The 21,732-nt window shown below is 39.1% G+C and overlaps 1 protein-coding gene across 5 annotated transcripts in view; it reads left to right on the top strand.

The window, feature by feature from the left end:
- The window catches only part of ptpn4a (protein tyrosine phosphatase non-receptor type 4a), a 131,372-nt gene that overhangs the window by 33,382 nt on the left and 76,258 nt on the right, over positions 1–21,732 (top strand). For all 5 annotated transcript variants that reach the window (XM_041806988.1, XM_041806984.1, XM_041806985.1 and 2 more), the window contains one exon: positions 10,693–10,847. In XM_041806988.1, coding sequence (XP_041662922.1) covers positions 10,710–10,847 — 138 coding nt within the window. In that variant the 5' untranslated portion in view covers positions 10,693–10,709. The remainder of the gene's footprint in view (positions 1–10,692; positions 10,848–21,732) is intronic.

Genomic DNA, 21,732 nt, shown 5'->3' with positions numbered 1-21,732 from the left:
GAGTGAGTAAAATGGAAAAAAAAGGAGGAAAAAGGTGGGAAAATGAGCAAAAGTGGGAAAAAGTAGCATTTAATGGCCATATGCAGCGTAAATGTAATAAAAGTGGCAAAAAGAAGTGGCAAAAATGAACTAAATCCAGTGAGAATGGATTAAAAGTGGCAAAAAAGGAAAAAAAAAGGCAAAAATTGCAAATAAGGGCAGTGAGAATGTACAGAAAAAACAATAAAGATTGACTGTTAAAGATTATCGTACAAGCTTGGGAAACAAACTGATTAATGTGACTTGCAATAGACAGTTTCTGAGGTAAAAATGTTCCTTTTCTAAGGTTTTCTAGGGAATAGTTTTTCAAATTAAGGCATAAAAGAGCCACAAATCATCACAAAAGAGCCACATGTGGCTCCAGAGCAACACGTTGAGTATGACTGATCTAGAGAGATGGAGAGAGAACTATGTTTTTTGTTTAATTTGATTTTAACAAGGTACCAAGACTTTAGCGCAGAAGAACTTCACCATCTGTGCACAGCTTCACTACGACCTCTCATCTTAACTGAGCCCAGTCCTGTCCATTTTTCTGACCAGTTTCTGTCATCGTCGGGTCTTAATGAATGTTAAAGATTTTTGCCTTGTATAATAAAGCTTCTTCCCCTGAGTGAGCCACAAACAGTTGTAGATTTTTTACAAACATGACCCAAATAAACTGGTTTAGACAGCTTAAATTCACACCCAAATTACTCTCAGCTCTTGCTCCTCTGATGGGGAATATTTGTTGTAAACTTTAAAGGTCCACAGTGTGAGAGCTTCTCCTGCCATCCCTGACAATCTCTGTTGTTACTTGCTGTTGCATGTCCAGCATTGGCTGTAGAACAAGGAGAATAAACTAATTATAGGTAGCAGATATGGAGGAAAGACATTGTAGAGTGATTCTGTTGACCCTAAAGCCGTAAAACTTTATTGTACTGTTAGTGAGTCTTGATGTCTCTCCCGTCTTTCTCATCTTCTCCTTGGAGACTTTAGCAATCAGATTACAAGCTGCACTGTATGGCTTTACCATCAGCCAGGGCCACATATGGCTATCCCTAAAGGAGGCCAGAGGTCATTCGCTGCCCACATTCCTTAAGCTGCAACTTCACCGGCACCCCTCCTCCCCCACACAGACACATTTGAAACGCTTTGTTTGAATCTGTCAATTACAGACACAAACACATGCAGACATGAAACAGCCCTCTGTCTGCTGCTGCTTTTGCCCTACATAAATTAAAGAGAATTAAAGGGATCATGGGAGTTTTCTGATGTTGGAAGATGAGGAAACACTGAAAGAGAAGGGGTGGGGAATGAGATGAGACGTGTATGGTTGTAGAAAGGGCTAGATATGAAGATGAAGGGAGACTATATTTGCAGTGGGGAGAGCAGATAAAAAAGCTGCCAAATAGCTGAAATATAACAAAAGGTTAAGCCTTGCTAGAGTGTTTTCATACCAGTAGAGACCTCCACTCGTTGTGCAGTACAAGCCATATTTCTGTTTTTCTAAATGTCAGAAACACATAGAAACAAGGGATGTTCCCAAGCAACTAATGTAAAATCTGATTTATGCAAAGGCAAGCAGTGGAAGAGGGTGTGTCCTTTGGATTTTTTCTAATACGATGCTAAATTGATACTTTGAAAAGGTACCGATGCCTACACAGTGCCTGAATAGATACTTTCAACCCCCTGAAGATGGCATTTTCATGTAAGACAAGAAGTAGCATGTGTTGTTTAAAGTTAAATAACTTCTGAACCATAAATCATAAGCACTTATTTTTATTCCCTCTGCTGTGCCATTCTAATGACAGTGTCCATGCATGAATGTGACTGCACTCAATGCAGTAACTCCGATTTTGGACGCCTTTTTATCCAATTATGATCAATTTTTTAATCGTTTCTTTAGCTAGCAGGCTTAGCCTGCTGCCATATTGTCTGTCTGTATCCCAGAATGCATTGTGATTGGGCTGTGACAACCAATGGCAGGTTGTTCCGTTGTCATGCCATGCTTTGCTGAGCAGCGCGTTTGCACAGACTGAAGAAGAGAACCTGAATGACTCAAGATGGAGAGAAAAAGACACAGAGAGGCTGTAATGTGTCTCTCTTTGTCACTGCAGACAGGAACTGCTTTGAATGGCTCAAATTCCTAAAAGAGCAAAGACTTTTTATTGTAAAAATGTGAACATTTTTAAGATTTTTTGTTGTAGAAAGATTGTGTATTTTTTTTAAATTTTTTTTTTTCTCAGAGTGATGGGAGAAGAAATTTGTGCAAAAAACAAACTCTAAGTCTTAATATTTACTGCTTAATACATAGAAATTTTTGAGTTTTATTTTCTGAAAAGTTTTCTTTTGTCTTTATTGTCCCATAACTTTTTTTAAATTCCAGTGACATTCCTGCAGCACACATATTCTCAAAGGTTATCCTGAGAAAAAAAGGATGTTTAGAGCTTGACTGTGCACCACAGGGTTGATGTTTTATAAGCTTTTTAGGACAAAAGAGCAGGAGAGAGACAATAGTTAAAACATAGCCAAAGACAAAAATGTTTTACAAGTTGACAGCTGAAAAAAAGCTGTCTCAGTGTTGAAAATGGTTCAAAAATAAGATGCCAAGGTTGTAGCTTCTTTACATAATAGATTTTGTACCTTTGTACCTGGGCAAGGTACAACAATCTTTGTACCTGGGCAAGGTAGTTATTTTTCAATTGTTATAGACATATCAGTGCAAAAGTTCTATTTATTGGAGCTGTAACTGAATTTTAAATTTAACTGACCGGCTATGGCACTGACTTTAATTGTTTAGCTGGCAAATCATGCACATCTAAATAGAAACAAAGACCTCTGGGGCCCTTAATGGTGTTTTCTTTTTTTGTCATCTATTGTGAAATCTCAGCCATCACAAGCCATCTACAAACACACAGAGATGCTTCTATGCTGCCACACATCCGTAATTGACCACCTGTTCCTCTGTGGCCTAGTTAACGCTGATGTATAACTCATCTGGGAATACTAACTGCTAGCCTCTTATTTCAATTGTTTCTAAGCAACAAAAAGGGACAGGGAAAAAAAATATACGTTGCATATCTTTGGAGTTCCTTTTGAGAAAATAGGGGTATAAATAGATATGTATAGGGCAAATGAAGTTCAGCAGTCGGCCTTTATTTGAACTGGGAGAGGCAGCTGAATATTGTTTAACTTCAGCTTAGAAGACTAAAGTTCTGTAAGAATGACTAAAAATATGAGGAGATTCATAGTTCAGTAGGTAATCTTCAGATGACTTTTGTAGTTGTGCTTGTTTTGATGTTTTGTTGTGTGCTTGTAGGTTCAGTGAAGCCAGGAAGATGCTGTTAGATAATGTGTGTTTATATCTATGTGCATGTTTCATTGGGTGTGCTCGTATATGTGTATATCTGTGTATACAGACAGGAAGGCTCCCGGCTCGTCTGTGTTTGCAATAAGCTGAGAGAGCCAGAGGAGCCCACCACTGAGGGGAAGCTTTAGGGTCAACACACACACATACGGGGGTACACACACTCTCCTGCCTGTTTGTAAGCTCTGCTGACTGCAGGAAGCAATAATGGTAGCGTGCTTCCGGAGTTCCGGAGGCTTCTCTCAGGGGAGTGTGGCTGCCCTGTCCAGCTCAGCAGAGAAAAACTGAAAAGAACACAGTGGAGCAGAAAATTATAGAACATGGAGAATAGGATGGAGCAGAATAGAAAATGGTACAATGGAGCAGGATTGTGATGGGTACAGCAGAGCAGAACCAATAATATAAACAAGAGCAGATTATTAATATAAGACTGAACAAGAAGAATATCGGTGCAAGCCTTAAAACTGTCTTTTTGTTTTAGTATCCCAGTCTTTTTCAGTTTCATACAGTGGTGTTGCATAGGATGAAATGTGGTTAAATGGTTGCACACCACAGAGATGTTGCTGCACTCTGCTCAGTGGTCTCTAAACTGTCCTCAGCTGCATGGCATAAAAATGTTAGGACATAGAGAGTAGGGAGGCCGAGTCAGCCTGTGGAGAGAGTCTGTGTGTCAGACCTCATCATCTATGTATCCTGTAGCCCTGCAGTGTGAGGCAGTGATAGGAGACTGTCCCTCCCTCTCTCTCCTTCCCTCCCTCCCTCCATCTCTCACTCTCCTTCCTTCCTTCCTTCCTTCCTTCTGCATGGCTTCATCTCTGTGTTTCTTCATGTTCGTTTCTCCAGCCCATTCGCTCCATTTCCCAAGCTGACATTGCTGTGGCTGCGTCAGTATGCATGTACGCCTGTGAGTGTGCGTGCCTGTGCTTAAACATGTGTGCCTGCCTGTGCGGGTGTGCAGCAGTTCTGTTGGCAGTCAGAAAGTATCGATCTCTGCAGGATGGCTAGCGTCACGCTTGGTTTGATACTACCTGCTAGCATTCAACCACCTACACTTCCTGTAACACAGCTCAGCAGCTCGTCTCTGTCAGAGCGTCCCTGCCGGGTACATCTTTCAAACTCCAATCAACCCTTTGAGCCTTAACCCACGCTGTGCTTCACCCACATCCACACTCATTATTTCCCAAAGGATGTTGACACTGGAGATGTTAGACCTTCTTACCTGTTCAGGATCAGACATTGAAACTGAAGTAAAGTGAAGTCAAGTAAGTCAAGTAAAGTAAAGTCATACTTTATTAATCGCTGAAGGGAAATTCACAGTTTACACTCAAATGGTTTAAATTGGCAGTGATGGCCTTGCTGCTCTCGTTGATGGCTGCTGTGAGCTGTTGGGGGTTCAGTGCCTTGCTCAAGGGCACTTTGACAGTGCTCAGGAAGTGATCTGGCACCTCTCCAGCTACTGGACTTTGGCCTGGTATTTATGGTACTGGTACTAATGATACCGGTACTAATCAAAATTAGTGTATTTTGTTATTGTTTTAGTATCTAAGTCAGTGTTACTCAACCCTGCTCAACCAAAGAGCCAAACTGCTGAAAAATACCTTTGCAAGAGCCACATTGTAAGTGGTGAAAAGTGGCAAAAATGGCTTGAAGTGGCATTAAAAATAAGTTAAAGGAAGCAAAAATGGTCAAAATGCAACAAAAAGGGGTGAAAATGGGGAGGAAAAGTGGAAAAAGGGTCAGAAAGTAGCAAAAAAATGAGTTACAGTTGGCGTAAAATGGTCCAAAAGTGGCAAAACCGTGGGGAAAAAAAATGAGTGAAAAGTGACTGAAACGGGCAAAAAGCAGTCAAGATTGGCAAAAATGGGGAAAAAATAAGTAACAAGTGGTATGTAATGGCATAAGGTAACTTAAATGGGTGAAAAGTGGAAAAAAATGGTGAAAAAGGGCAAAAATGGGATGAGAGTGGCTAAAAGAGGTGGCTAACATGGGCAAAACCAAGGACAATAGTGGTATTTAATGACAAAAGGTACCTTAAATGGGTGAAAATGGGGAGAAAAAATTGTGTAAAAGAGCAAAATGAGATAAAAGTGGCAAAAAACAGGTATAAAGTTGGAAAAAAGTGTCAAAATTGTCAAAAAAGAAGGGAAATAGGGGCATTTAATGGGAAAAGACAGCTTAAATGGGTGAAAATGGCATGAAAGTGACAAACATTAAAAAAAGTGGCAAAAAATGGATTAAAAAATGGCAAAAATGGGCAAAAAAGTAGGAAAAAAGTGGTAGTTAATAGCAAAAGGCAGCTTAAATCGGTGAGAAGTGGCAAAAAAAAATGTTGAATCAGTGCAGAAAGTTTCCCTTTTTTGAGGTTTTCTGGGGAAAAAATATTTCAAATCAAGACATAAAAGAGCAATAAATAGTCACAAAAGAGCCACACGATGAGTATCACTGATCTAAGTGATAGTTTTGTTACTACACTCCACATTTTCCTCTTTTTTTGACAGCTTTGCCTGTGTAATCATGCGTGCTCTTTTCTCCTCTTTTATCATGGCAGCTTTTCAAATTCAAGATCATACTTTATTCGGTTTAATCCTGCAGGGTATATTATGAACCTAACTGACAACATGCCAATCAAAAGCCAGAAGGCTGCTTTAAAGAAAATTACACATGCAAAATCAATAAACAAGTTTACAGCCAAGATTTTATGCATATCAAGTAGAGAAAGAGGAGCGGAGTCATAAGTAACAATAAAGCAGAGCGAGAAACCAACATATTTTATTTGGATATGCAGAAAAAAGCCTTACATGAGGTGGCATCTCTGGATGAACTCTGCTGATTTTTTTTAATCAGAAAATGTGATTCAGCTGGGGTTTCAAAATTTTTGAAACTTGATAGTGTTCTGATTCAGCTGGAAAAGCACTGATTTTAAAAATCAGAACCAATTCATGTTAAAGAAACACGATTGCTAATACAGACATTTTTTTTATTGCGTCTTTTAGTGCAAGACTCCCTTAACATCCCCAAGTTTGTCTCAGAGGTTGCCTCTCCTACCTCATTAAAATCTCTGTCAGCAGTCTGGTGTACTAAAGGGTTAGAATAAAGTAATACTAAACAGCACATAAAAATCTGCTACTTCTGTAAATGTCTTATTATTTCCTGATGTGTCAATGTATGTCAACAGGGCTGATTCCAGGAAAGTCTGGTGTTGATCTGGCGCATTTGTTTGTGGAGTTTCTGCATGTTTTACTGGCAAATTCTCTGTTGTATATGATCCATAGTATCAAAAAGTACTGAAACTTTAAAAAGCCACAACAAAAGATGTATCAATTCGATAAGACAGGTGCATGGGAGAGATATGAGTTGTAAAAAAACATGGGCAACATTTTGTCTCTGTACAGTTTATACTACAGATGCCCTGACACATCGCTTACAGCCATTGTAGGCTCATATTCTGACTGTGTTTTGAAACTTACGTTGTCTTGGATCACACTGCTGTCACTGGTACACTTTAACAGTTTGGCTTTTACAGTTTGACTAAAGAAGACCATACTATGGTGCCAGCCGTGCTGTGCCATGGCGCGTGAAGTTATGGCGATTTGCGTTTATAGTTTGCCAGATCAGCAGAACATCAATAACAAGAGTTCTTTGATCACTTTTAAAGTCTCTTCACACACCGACAGTGGTGCTGCTGGTGGCAATGGACACACACTCTCAAGACATTTATTATAGATGTGTGCTCATTATGCAGCACGGTCCTCATGACATACAATACCGTGGTGATGTTTTAATACCCTGGGATATGGCTTTACTGTATTACCACCCATTCCTTACTGGTAACAGTATCTGTGCATCCCTGAGTGTCAGTAGCCATTGTTTATCTGTTGACTCCTATCAATTTAATGCTGGCGTTTAGCACCTTACAGCTGATTTAGAGAAGTGATTAATTATTGAACAGAAAATGTGATCTGTCGGACAAACTCTGATTTGTTGTCATGATCAAACATGAGAGAATAGCTGTAAATTTGGGAGTTTTGACACCAAAAGAAGTAGCTAAAAACATTGATATGTATATCAGCCGTCTGCTTGATTGTCATTTTAAACATCAGTACTGGCATCAGCCCTGATTTTTACAATTGGTGTGTTCCATATTTCCAAAGTGTGCCGGAGTTTCAAATTTTTGGAATTCAAAACACAAAATCATCCTTTATTGGATTCAAAAAATGTGCACACTTGTTGCTGTTTAATAAAGCAGATATCAAAATGTTTTAATTTTAGTTTCTTATAAAGTTTTTAGATTCTCGTGTTATGACATCCTTATCATAGTTGATTAGATAAAGACAATTTAACCATCTATAATTGACAACAAGCATTGTAAGCAAACTAACAAGCTAACAGTTTGCTAGACTGGAGAATATAAATGTGTAAAGCTGTATAAACATGTAAAACTCTTTTTATAAGCTCTATTCACACTGGCACAAAAGTCCTAAAATTTCCTGAATTTAACCAGTGGGGCTGCATTCGTGAACACAAACAGTAGAATTCTTTTAAACCCTGATTTTACCCTGACATTTCCCTCCTTGCCCCTTTGTATTTTCCCCTTCCCCCACCCCACCATGACTGACAGGCAAAACTGCAGGAAATCTTCCTGCTGTGAGGGACAAGTGTGAATTTGTTGGGGACAAGTGGAATTTAGTCTCATGTGTCAAAGGGGCTTGAGAAGTTATATCATCGTCTCTGTAACGTTGGCAAAAATCTGACTATTTTACACTTGCTTCTGTGGTTTCATAGTCATGGAGTTGTCCAGAGTGTAGCTGTAGATTTAAGCTACGTGTGCATGTACCTGAAGTGTTTTTCTCTTCACTGACATGCACACAATTTAACATAACAGCAACATCTTCTTATGCATTAGTGGGGGTGATCTTGATACCATGCAAGCACTATGAAACTGATGATACATGGTAGGTCATTTGCAAAACTCCGTATAGGTCTGAAAGCCCAAGCTGATATAATCCAAGTGACATTATTGATATTGATTATGTTTTATCATTGCATCATTAGCTGCATGGTTGATAGTTTCCTTTTGCTCCTCCTCAGTTAGGCTGTCTGTATTTTCCGTGCTTGAGACATCCACCCTCATACCATACATAACATAAATACCTTATAGTGTGCAAATCAAAACCCCAAAGATGTAATAATCTCATGTTTTTGAATGTCTGGATGTGAGAATGGAAGCGTTTTGCTGAAGTTAGCAGCGACACCAAGTATAGATACGTATGTGTATGTGTGAACGTACCCAGTGTGCGCACCATCTGCCAGTGGTCATGGGGGGTTTGTGCTGATGTATAGTGACAAGCAGCTCAGAGACGCAGCGAGCCCTCCATATATACTATACACACACACACAAATACGCTCACACAGAGCCATCGTTACAAATACAGCAGCTCCTGATGACGGGGCCGTGACCCTTGTGGGGGTTATTATGTCTCCTGTCAAGACAGATCACCAAAGAATAAAAAAATAGGGGGGAGGTGGACAGGGAGGGCACAAATCCCACTGAAGAGGCATATGCTACACAACAAAATACTAAAACACCAAAAACAGCACTGCATCTGCATAAAACAGAAGGAGCATGTGAAAGTTTCAGATATCCTTACGCGACATGCTTTTCAGAGCTTTCAATCTTATTGAGGTTAAGCAGACAGTCCAGATTTGACATGGAAACGTCTGCATATAAATACAGGTCTTCAAGGCCATTCTTTAGCTGTTAGGATGAGAGGACTGTGACACATTCATACCTGCAAATATGAAGCTTCCATCAGCCGATGGTAAGCACAGCACATTAAACCAACTTACTTTTTCCATAGAAAAATAAATCTCTCTTACTATACCCTTTTTCTTTAAATACTACAAATATAAGCCACAGCCAATTTAACAGAACATGGTTTAGTGTGTGGTGAGCCAGACTGTTCTTTCACAAGGTGCAGTAACTTCCTTAAAGAAAACGCACCATACCCCTTTTCCACCTTTGAACTCAGCCCTCTATGGTCTACTGAAACATTTGCTGTGCCTTGGTCAAAATATAGTAGGGATGGAGTACCAGAGGAGGTTATTAACCCTGTATAAACCAGCTTTAACAGCCTTTACCAGAATGGTTTTGGGGTGTCTCTTTAAATGCAAATGAGGTTCTTCTCACCCTGCCTCTCTCTCTTTGTGGGATGTGCCAACATGAGTACTGCTGTGTGCTTCAGTGAAAATGGGTAGAGATCAAAAGGGGAAGACTTGATAGGAGCAACCGTCTGAGCACTTTACCAGACAATGCCAATGCCGTAACAATGCTGTATTTCAATACTGCATGGTATCAAACCTTTAAAACATCATCTGTTGGTTAGTGAGTGTAGGAAGAATCTTTTAACTGGCAAGCAGACTACCGCTCCTGCTGTCAGAGAGTGAATGCTTGCTTTTAGGTCAGTACTGCAGGTGGAAAGAGTATAAAACTGTTATACTAAAGTACAAGTACAGTTACTTCAGTAAAATGTACTTAAGTAGGAGTAAAAGTACTGGGCTGTAAAATCTACTCAAATAGAAATAAGAAGTAACTCGTTTAAACTTTAATCAAAGAACTGAGTAGCTGCTTTTGCTGTAAACCCTTGCTGTGCAACAAACAGTAATATATTTCTAAATGTGCAATAACAGCAAGAGAATACTACTGCCATGATGTGCCAACCAATCACTTAACCGATCACTTTCACCGGGGCATGCTGCAGGCATCTCATAAAAGCTTCACCATGGCAAAACTAGGATCTCCTTACCATGGTTTAGCTTCTTTAGTAACCTGCAGTAGTCTCTTAAATATCATTACATTGAAAAAGAAATAAGGGAGGATGTTGGCATACACTTGAAATTCTTTTACTATGGTATTTTTCACACTGTATTGTAGCTTGTGAGTGTTTTAGTGCTATTCATTTTCCACATCCCCCGGTAGGGAATCTGCAGCTTGCCTACTCATTGACATTCTTTTCTTATGAAGCACTCAGTCGTTGCTGCTTCTCTCTGCTTGTACAGGCTTGTCTCTCTATGTGGCTGCCTTCATCAGAGAACATGTTCTACATCATGTCTGCTGGCGTACTATGTTCTTTGTAGCTGGACCAGGCCTTTGCTCAAGTGTTTTTCTCAGTTCTGCACACTCATATTGTCAATTTGAGTGTGCACATTACAAGCGTCCATAAAATATGCTCCAGGTTTCTTTTTTGTGTGTGGCTGTTCCAGCTCATGTCTCATTCCCTCCTCTCTGCTGTGTGTTTGGTTCATTGCAGACCCTGGTAGGAGCGTGATGAGCGCGCGCTTCCGCTTGCCTGCTGGCAGATCCTACAATGTCCGGGCGACGGAGCTGGAGCGAGACAGGCAGCACACACAGGTTGTGTGCAACGTACTGCTGCTGGACAACACAGTCCAAGCCTTCAAAGTCAGCGTAAGTACAACTCTCCCAGTCCGCCAGTACCCAATACTCTGAACCTGAATCGTATCAGTGATGGAAGCTGTTTTATCTGCAGCATTATTGGTGTGTTTAGGGTGGCACATTTGCACTGGACAAGCAAAGTCTCTCACTTTTTAATTCTATTTAAAAGGGCAACTCATGTCCATCATGTTCAACTCTTTAGTTTGCTGTTCACCGTCAGCGAACAAGTGAATGAGCTTCCCTAGCTCTCCCCCCTAAGCACATGCATTGAAGTAGCATCCAACACCTATCAGAGCAGGTCCATCTGCAAGTGAACAGAGAGAGCTGTTAGGTTCCTCATGTTAATACGTTTTATTGGGATGAGGCTTCTCATTTTAATCAGGATCAATTCAGTGTTTTTCTACAGCCGATGCTATGGATTATTTTATTCTGCGCTCTATTTGGAACATTGTGATATGCATCAACAAAATAAGAGCTGTTTTATTTGAACGATTTATGCAACCTACTGCTGAAAAATATTGACATAAACTAGGCTGGAGCTGGTTAAGGGAAGCAGTAGGAGGAAGGGTCAGAAAAGTGCTTGGTGTATTAAGAGAGGATAGGTGCAGAGCAGAAGTGTGTTTTTGGACAGTAAAACTGAAAGGGAAATTAATATTATCTTTGAGCAAAAAATGGAATAATCTGGTTTTCAAGGTTCCACGCAGCCTCTGTTTTGTCCACCAGAAAAGAGTTGCAGAAATCAAAAAAGAAATCTACTACAGGCCAAAAGAAATCTCCAGTGAGACAAACTGATCTGTTTTCATGGTCAAACACGAGAGCAAACACATTACAGGCGCGGTCAATTCTCACGGGATCAAAAACACTGACATCCACACTTATTACAGATTATCAGGGATCCCCAGGTGATGCTAATCCTGGGCTCTCTCAAACTACCTATCATGTTTCAGCACACACGCAGCCTCTGATAATACTAGTCCAGTCTGAATAAGATTTTCAGTAATTAGGTGTGGTGGTTTTATATAGAGGCTGATCAACATGGCTTTTAATGCCTAAAGATTTGGGAAAAAAAATCAGATAAAGCCCTATTTGTACAAGGTAATTTGGTTAGATTATGTTGTTTGTTGTCACAGTGCTTTTTTCTACCTAGAAAAAAAGGTTTTCTTAACTACATAGATTTTCACTGAAGTTTTAAGTTTTGAAAGTCTCCTCTGGTACAGATTTTTTACGGTACCTTTTTTGCAATGACAAAAAATACATTTAAAACCATTTTTATTAGTGTTAAGCAGTTTTTTTTTTGCGATCAGTACCTGTACCAGTTATTAGTTGCTCATAAAACTGATAACTGCTATTTGAAACAGATTTTTAATTACAGCAAAAAACTTAGAAAATTTTGAATTGGTATAGATGAATACGTTCAAGGCGAGTTTATTTGGCTAATAAACCCTGTCCACGTACACAGCAGCTTAACGTAGCGCCAAAACAAAGTTTACTTTTCAGGCATTTTCTGTGGTTTAACTGTGAAACTGGGCAGACTTGTCGTTGTAGAGATTCTGGTGTTTTTGTCGTTGTAGGATTCTGGTGTTTTAGGGATTTCACTGTGGAGGATCGTAATGTTTTTATCTTCCTGTATTACCTTCATGAGCCAACACAGGAGAACGCACTTCAGGTTGGTCTCGGTTTTCAAAGGCTGCAGTGTTGATTGGCTAGAACTCTTGATATCCTAGCCAATCAGGAAATGATGTGGGTGGGACATTAGATGACAGTAAATGCAACTCAGTGACGATTTAAGCCCTAGCTGCATGTATAGAATGGGATTTTGAGGGACAGGAGGCATTTAGAATTACCTTTATAACTTCACATATCCACGACATGGTTCATATGTTCCACGTACCATGACTGTGTACATGACTTCCACCCCACACCAGCTTAGGACCTGGCTGACCAAATAAAGCCAGATTTCGGACCAAGTGTTCTTGGATCTGGAGCTGGGTCCCTCGCATGAAACTACCCTTATAACTACCCACGTAACTACTTAACTACCCTGACCAATTAGATAACGCAAATGTTTCACTCAAGAGCTCATGCAAAACCTCAAGAGGAGTAAAAATAGAAATAAGACCCTTGTATCTCTCCTCGCCCCACACCCTACTTTCACACCATAGTAAGTTTTCTCCTGAAGTCCTCGTCAAAATAACTAATGAGGATTGAAGGGGAATAAGCGTGTTGTGCCATGTTTTTATCTATTTTGTACACACATATTGCATAGAAGTTTTAAGTCATTTTCTCACACCGGTATAATATCTCTTTCCTTGGACCTGAGTGTTGACTTCAGGGGTTGATAAGGCACAGCCAGCCATTATCTTGTGTTACAAGCACTGAGCAACAAAGTCACACCTCAGGGAAAGAAAAACCAGCGTGTGTGTGTGTGTGTGTGTGCGCGCGTATGATGGCTGTATGTTTAGCTCCCAATCAGGTGACAAAATGACTTGTGACTAGCGATACACTCATCTGTCACTTTATGACACATATCCTCTTTCCTAGTCATCTCTTTGTGTCTCGTCTCGTCTGTTTGTTACCACGTGTTTGATCAGAGTACTAACAGCAGAAGACGGGAAATTCCCTTTGTGATTCAAAAAAACACAATTCCTCCAATAACATCCTGCCAACAAATCACATCCTGTGTGCATTCATGTACAAATACGTAGAGGAAGAACATAAATATGCACTATACAATTGCTCCATAATGTTCTTTTAGTGTAAAAACAGCTTTAAACAGTACAGGAACAAACATTTTCTTTGTTTTCTAACTAGCTGGCTCATAGTTGGTGTCTTCAAAACTTTCTGGTGCTCTTTATGCAGGAGATTATATGATCTGTGTTTGGACTTTGCAGATAAAAGCCTTTCAGAAAGTCTAAAACTTTATACCCTCAAACTATGGCCTTAATACTTTTCAATTTGCTTTGAAAAGTTTGACATTTTGTCTATAAAGGTCATATTTTGATCATGAGTTAGTTTAAATAACCACAGTCAACTTTATACATGTTTTTAATGAACAGGGTGTTACGTTTATGTGTAACTGTGATCCTGACAGTGAGATGTGGGTGAAGGCTGGCCAGTCAGCTGTCAGGAAACAACACTTTACATCCTCGCTGCTCACAAGTTAACATCTAAAAATAAAAGCATGTGAGCATACTAACTACTAGGGCTGAATGACTTTGGAAAATAATCTAGCTGCAGTTTTTTCCCCAGTACTGCAATTGTGGTTATTTCTAAAGTTCCTTATATTGTATTTCTTACTAAAAGGCACAAGCAAAAATCATTCTATATTATAACCATCACAAAATAAGATAAAACTAGGGCTGAACAATTTCAAAAGATATCTAATTGTCATGATTTTGACTCATAAATTGCAATTTCGATAGGAATTGATGTATTAAAGGGAGTTATAATGTTATGTAATTCTCATATTTAATAAGAAAATGTACAGAAAAGTAGAATTTCTGTAGACTATGCATGTGGATGATTGCATGATCTGTAATGCATGACATCTCTGCTGCAAAAAAAGTTTTAAACTGCTCTTTTGACAAAAGTTTCAGGTTAAGAAACCTTGCATCTTCTCTGATTTGAAAATTGCAGCAGGCCATATTGTGATTTAATCTAATTTTTGATAAATTGCCCAGCCCTACTAAGTACCCGGTTTCACTTTTAGAGTGCTATAACTTAGGCCCCGTCCACACGGAGACGAGAGCGATATATTGCCGTTTCGTTTTGAAAAAGTTTTCCGTAAGGACGGGATCGTTTCAGGAAATATCTGTGTAAGCATGGAGCCACTGAAAATGCTGTAGTGCATATGCCAAGCCTGTATGTGGCGCTGTATTGCTGCCACGGAAATGCATGAAAAGAGAGAAGAAGATCACAGAAAACTGACACAAACTTTCTTCTAGTTGCCCTTCTGGTTGTTTTCTGCGTTGGATTTAAGAACATATAGTGTGTGTGTTTTGTGGTGGTGGTGAAGGAGCATCAGATTTTGCTGTAAAAGTCATAACAAGCTCAGTAGCTTATGCAGCACGAACACAACCCTGTAGTCCGCTATTGTTGTTTTGGCCGGACCCGCACAGGCATCTTAAGAAAGCTATGCTATGTGTGATGTAATTGTTTCAAGAAAGATGCGGTTAGCCGTCCACATGGAGATGAAACGGTAGTCATTTTTGGGATTTGTGCACTCTGGGACTTGTTTTCAAAAAGTATCGTTTACAGTCACTGAAAACGCTGATGCCACAAAAACCTTTTGCGTATAATCCTGAATTCGTCTCTGTGTGGACGGGGCCTTAGTTTTGCCATACTCATTCAGTCCACTCATACAGTAGACATGGTCATTAAGGGGTATGACATTTTAGAGCTAGTTTTCGATTTTTTTATTCATGAAAGAGGTAGTGGGATAAAGAGTTGGAGTTTAGATTTATGTTTATTTGTAGTCACAAGTGACATTTTGGTAGCCCTCTGGCACATCTGATGTCATTTTACATGCCTATTAATGGCCCACTGACCTGTCAGTGCATCCTCAAAGCTCCTGTAGCTTGCATGTTAACTCTATGAGGTTGAGTGTTATGCATGTTAGAATGATGGGTAAATATAAGTTTCCTGAGGAGTGGATCAATGAGAAGGAGTCACAGCCTTATATATCATACTCACACAGAGCCTACTAATGTTAGCGCAAGGAGCATTTGTGATGCGGCAGAAGGCAGCAGCTAGCAAGTCCATGATGAAGTCTTAGAGAGCAAGCTAACATCCTGGACACCCCTATGATGTTTCTATTACATAAGCCTTGCATTTGCTTGGTTACTTAACTCCATCATTTGCTTTGCTTTCACCAGGAAATCTTGTTACACCACATTCATAAGGAGTTATCATAAACCGGGACTGTTCAACTCTGCCATCTTAATGAGTACAAAATGTATGTCTGTGTTGCTAAAGCAGTGGTTCTCAGCTGGAAGGTCAGGACCCAAAAGTGGGTCGCAAAGCTTTTTCTGGTATTTCACAAACTTGTGCCAGAAAAAAATGCAGCAAAAGCCACAAGTTGACATTCAGTAAACTCAGAGATGTATTTTTGGGGGGTTTTTTATGATGACAAGTAACTTTCAGTATTTGTCTCACGATTTCCTCTTATTTACTGTATTTCCTCTAATAAAGGCCAGGAGTCAAACTGTGGCCGGGCCCCTTATTGCAGCCAGGGCTGTGGTCCACACAAGCAAGTAAGGGCCAGCTCCCTTTAATGGCCCGGTCTTATAAATGGGGATCATGCTAATTCTTGTGTTTTCACTTGAAACAGCGCAGCTTTTACTGCTTTCAGACATGAGTCTGTTTTAAACTGCACAGCTTTTCTTGACTTGATGGTAAAGATCATCCCATGTGACGCTGCTCAGCCAATCAAACCCTTTGCTCAGAGCTCATGAGCAAACCGGGGAAAAAAAAGTTCAGACAGGAGAGTTTTACAGAGGGATGGTCGGAGGGAGTCAGTGACAGCAGAGGCAGTTTGATCATTAGAAGACAGATAAACAGTGTTTCATCTTCTTTTGTTGACTACAACAAAATTAAAGTGTATATTAATATTTTAATTTATTATCTTAATAATATTTAGTTATAATATAACCCATGACTTATTTTTTTTAGGCTATTTTAAAGTTAACTTATGCTATTTTCTGCAGTTATAATTCTCAGTGATAATCAGAAATAAAGGTCTGACTCTAAATAAAGACACTCCCTCTTATAAAGGCCTGGTGCCTTCATCAATTTTGTAAATAAAGGCCTCTGTCTGTATTTGAGGATTTATGGTACCTCTTTTTTTTGTATATCATTACTTGTTCTAACAAGAAAATGACTGTAAAAATATATAGTAATGTAAGTAAAATAAGATGTTTGCATACATGTCCTGTAATGCTTGTCTGCATGATTGTTTTGTCTTGATCATATATATATTTGAATTTGGGTCGTGATATCTCTTAAGGAGGTGGTGGGGGGTCCTGATGCCCAACCTGTTAAGAACCTTTTTTTTTTTAAGTACTAAATTTAACTTGTGATTTTAAATTTGAATAACTAAAAGACTAGAAAATATTTTAAATTTGTCTTCATAGTTTTACAGCCATGCCTTAAATGTTTTCATGAATAAAAAATTAAGTAAAACCTTGTTGAAATGACACTTTATAACAAAAACTCTATACTTTTTGCCCCCTTTGAGAAATTTGTCTTGGACTCTGATGTTGGATTAAATAATCAGAGGATATCGGATATCCATTGGAGCATAAAAGAAGAAATCTGGTGTTGTTAATTAGTTTGTAAAGTGAAAGAATTTATGCATTTTAAAGCCTGTGAGCTCATTTGTAGAGTAATCCAGATGATCATTTCAGCCATATTTGCAGATCACTATCTTTCACGGTCTCTTTTGCCCTTTCTGCTTTCTGCTCCATACTCCCCTAACTCTCCCCCTCCTCCTCCTCCTCACCCTCCTCTCGCTGAATGAATGAGCCGCTCTCTGTCCGTCCCTCCGTCCGTGTCATTGATCAGACCCTTGCAGCAGCAGTAACTTCCTGGAAAGACAAGCCAAGCCGTCCTCAGAGCAACAATACTTCTATTGATCCTCTCCCTGGCCAACTTGATTCGAGCCGAGTCTGAAAAATCCAGAAGCGGTCCCTTATCGTCATGGGAACCAGAGTGCTCATGGTGCACATGATGGCTAGTTTTGATGATCTTTATAGATGTGAAGCTTTTGGCTGAAGTGATACAAATAAAACCGAATCTGGTGTGGCCTGAAACTTTGATAGATGATAAGAAATTTAAAAAGCCCAGCCTACTACTGACCCACCTACGTTTAAACTAAAGCAGGGTCACGCCCAGGATTTATTCAAAGGAAAGTGGCATGCCTGTTACCGTAGCAACCACTGCACATTCAATAAACCCTTAGCTGTCTGCAAGAGCTAAAGGTAATCAAGTAGCTCTTAATAGTGAACAACTAGAGCAGCAAAGGGCAAAGCAGTAAGAATCTTGTACAATACACAGTTTAAACCCAGATTACTGGATTGTAGAGAGCTGTAGGTGTTTTATCAACACTTACTTTCAAATTAGATTAACCTTCAACTATTTCAAGCTAACACTCATACCTCACCTTTAACTCGTTGCCCTGCATGAACTAAAAATGCTTAATAAAGCTGTTTGATGTATGTAAGCATGGAAAAGCAAACTGCGCCCATATCTGTCAGACTCTGCATTCCAAAATGCTCCATACAAGGCATTTGGCAAGTCTTTTCGGCACAGCGACTACCACAGAAAGTCAGACACGGGAATGCGTAGAGCATCTGGTTAAATTTCAAAATAAAAGACCGTGTTCTGACTGCTATACACAGCAAATTAACTTTGGACAGGAACAATTGCATGCCGTTTGTACAGTGTGAAGAAGTATTTGCTCTCTTTCTGATTTTTTTTTTGTTTTTCGTATTTTTTGCACATAAATGTTTCTGATCATCAAGCAAATTTTAACATTAGACAAAGATAACAAAATTACAGTACAAAATTCAGTTAATAAATGATGATTTATTGAGGAGAAAAAACATCCAATTCCATAAAGAGGAAAAACAAGAACAGTGGTTTGAAAAAATATCTTATGCATTCATTTGGCTCGTTTTGCAAATTTGGCATCAATGGCTATATTGTCATTCTTGTTTTGATTATGAAAAAAACATACATAAACAAGAAAAGCAGGGTTTTTTGAATTATTCTAAAAAAAAAGGAACTCGAATGTTTGCATAATGTGCATAAAATCTCTGCTGCTGCAAAAAATGAATATATCAAACTGTTATTTTGAAACATATCAAGTTAAATATTGCCAGTCCTGTGATTTCTAAATTGCAGCAGGCCATACTGCGATTTAATGTAATTTGAGATTAATTGCCCAGCCCTGGTTCAAAGTTTTTGCCATTTGTGGACAATGGCTCTCACTGTGGTTCACTGGAGTCTTAGAAATGGCTTTGTGACCCTTCAGGCTGCTAGATGTCAGTGACTTTGTTTCTTTTCAGCTCGTGAGTTTCTGTAGATCTTGTAGTCTACTTTACTCTATCAGATTGTTTCTATTTAAGGGATTTCTTGATTCAACAGGTTTGACATTAATCATTTACACGGGTTATCTTTGTCTAATATTAAAATTTGTTTGATGATCTAAAACATTTGAGTGTCACAAATGTACAAATGTTAAGCCAATGAAGCAGAGGTACTGACATAACAGAGAAAATGTTTTCAAGTTTTTCTCTGGCTTTGTTGTGAATATTATCCTGCACACAAAACTTCCAGAGAACAGTGATGATACCCGAGTTTCAGCACATTTAAAGCAGATCAGAAGTAGATGTTTGAGGAACTCACAGATTTTTAAGACTTTGCAGAACCCAGCATATTATATCTACCTTTTTTCAGTTAAAAAAAGAGAAAAACCCATATCCTGACTCTTATTCTGGCAGTAAAAACAGCAAAAGTTCATGCAGTTTGCCTGACATCTTTGTGACTGGGCACACCAAAACAAACTACGATGGCTGCTCTGTTTTTGTAAAATAATTTCATTTTAATTATGTGTTCGAGCCAGACTTAGAATTAGTGTGAAAAGTGCGGAGTAGGGCTCAGCATATTTGTGTTTGTGCTGTGGGCTGGGTGTGGCTGTGAGAGCATTAACCCTGCTCAGCTACTTCTCCATCCTAGAGATGGGAGGGGGTGTGCATGTGCGGCTTAAATATACAGTAAGTGTTCTTATTCAGTTATTCCTTTTTTATTCAGCCTAAAGCCATGAATTTATTTTTAAGTAGTGTGTTGTTTTTGTACAATAAGACTGATGAAGGAATTTAATCCTTAATACTTGCTTTTGAGTAAACAATCTCACCATAAGGCCTGCTTTGTAGCCTTTCAGGGCTTTGTGGATTATTTCACATCTACCTTTTAAGCAGTTTGGCCAGTTGTGATGGAATTGAAGCCCATTGCAATTTTTGATGCAATGTTTTTCCACTTTCCTGATAAACTTGTGAAAAACTAAATCCAGGCTACAAACTACAGTGACCTAGTTAGGATGAGAACCTCAGTGCTTAAAGAGTAACTGAACCACAGAGCTTCAGCTGACGTGCATCTACAAATGTCATCACCACCCAAGGTAGATTTACTGCCGGCTACACGAGTGTGAAATGATAGTTTATGTTTAAGTATTGAAGGCACAAGCCAGTATGTTAGTAATCTTTAGGTTTATTTACTATCCCAGAGAAAGGAACCAAAGGGCCTACAATCCTAAGGTGTCAAGTGCCGTCTTTGATTGGTGGAGCTGTGAATTTGTGAGTTTGCTTCTACTGAATGTAGAAGCTGTTTTTAACTAGGGCGGATTTGAATGGGAAAGCAATGGAATATGCTCCTGTACAAGACACAAGTTGGTATGTTATCTTTCTTTATGAAAAACACATTTACTTTTTAATCTTGGGAAAAGAACTGTACCATTCACGATCAAACTTGTCATTTCCACAGACACTGGCTGTACCATACTCTGCAGCACCACAGTTTTGCTCTGACCGAAGGTGAGCGACCTCATTCACTGTAAGAGTGTCTATAGTGCTGTGGAGTGCAGCACAGCCCTGATCAGCTTGAAACAAAAGGGCATAGATTATGGGGGAGTGGTATGTGAACAGCGTATTATTTTGCCTTTTTGAGGTTGATTTGCTGTTTATTTTGACATGATTCTGTGATTTTATTGCTACCGCTATGGGTGAGTACGTTGTGATGTTAAAAGCTTAAGTTTTACCACAACCAATCTGTTATTTCATGCAAAACTCGGTGGCTTTTTACCTGAAAAGTTTACTTTTCTTCATCAATGGTGATGTTGTAACTCTATTACCCACTGACCCTTGATTACCTTTTGCTAGTGCTGCAGAATGAGATGTAATGTTGATATAATGATGATTTATGATCGGGATTATGTGCATTGTGTATTTGAAATTGACCCGATACTTTGCAAGGCTTTTTGGAGTGACGTGATTTGGCAGCCGCCAGTGCTGAAAACAGACCTTCAGCATATCGGAGCTGGAGCGGAGCACGGGCATTATCTAATTGCAATTTTTTACCCCAATATTACGATTACGATTTGATATGCGTTTATTCTTAGGTTAATCTTATGTATTTTTCGACAAATTCAAGCAATAAATAATTCCATAGATAAGACCATGTGTACTGAAAACAATGAAATTATTTCAGAAGCAATAAATCCATAGTAGCATGAATCTGAATATGGGGATTAGGGGTGAGTATTGGCAAGAACCTTACGATACGATACGCATCACGATACTTGGATCACGATACAATAATATCACGATATATCAGGATATCATGATATTGTGATATATTGCGATATTCTACACAGTTAACTAAGAAAAATATAGAGATGATGTATATGTAAATCACACGATACGTTGGTGGTGTTCCTGCTATATTTCATGGCAGCAAGACAGAGCTTGCAAACAGCATTTCCTTTCTTTAACTCACTGTTTGTGCTCACACAAACGTGTGAGCAAGCCGTATTTTACTAACAACTCAGCTAAAATATTAATTTTTATTTTTTTACGAAAAATCAATATTAAGAGTTGAAGTATTGATATTGTATCGGATGTCAAAGTATCACGATATATTGCCGTATTGATATTTTTCACAGCTCTATAATGGGGATGCAACAAGCTTTAAGCTATAAAGGAGACGGCTTGGGTGGGGGAGTCGAGGCTGGCTACCAGCTGACTTCTGTGAAGTAATGCGAGGCGTCATCAGTTTTAGACAGTATGAGCTAACTATTTTTGCTCATATTGCAAATGTGATGTCACTTGCTTTGTTTAAGGGC

Source organism: Cheilinus undulatus, linkage group 15 (genome assembly GCF_018320785.1).
Source record: "Cheilinus undulatus linkage group 15, ASM1832078v1, whole genome shotgun sequence".
Classification (NCBI taxonomy): domain Eukaryota; kingdom Metazoa; phylum Chordata; class Actinopteri; order Labriformes; family Labridae; genus Cheilinus; species Cheilinus undulatus.
This window is presented reverse-complemented; position numbering and strand designations above follow the sequence as displayed.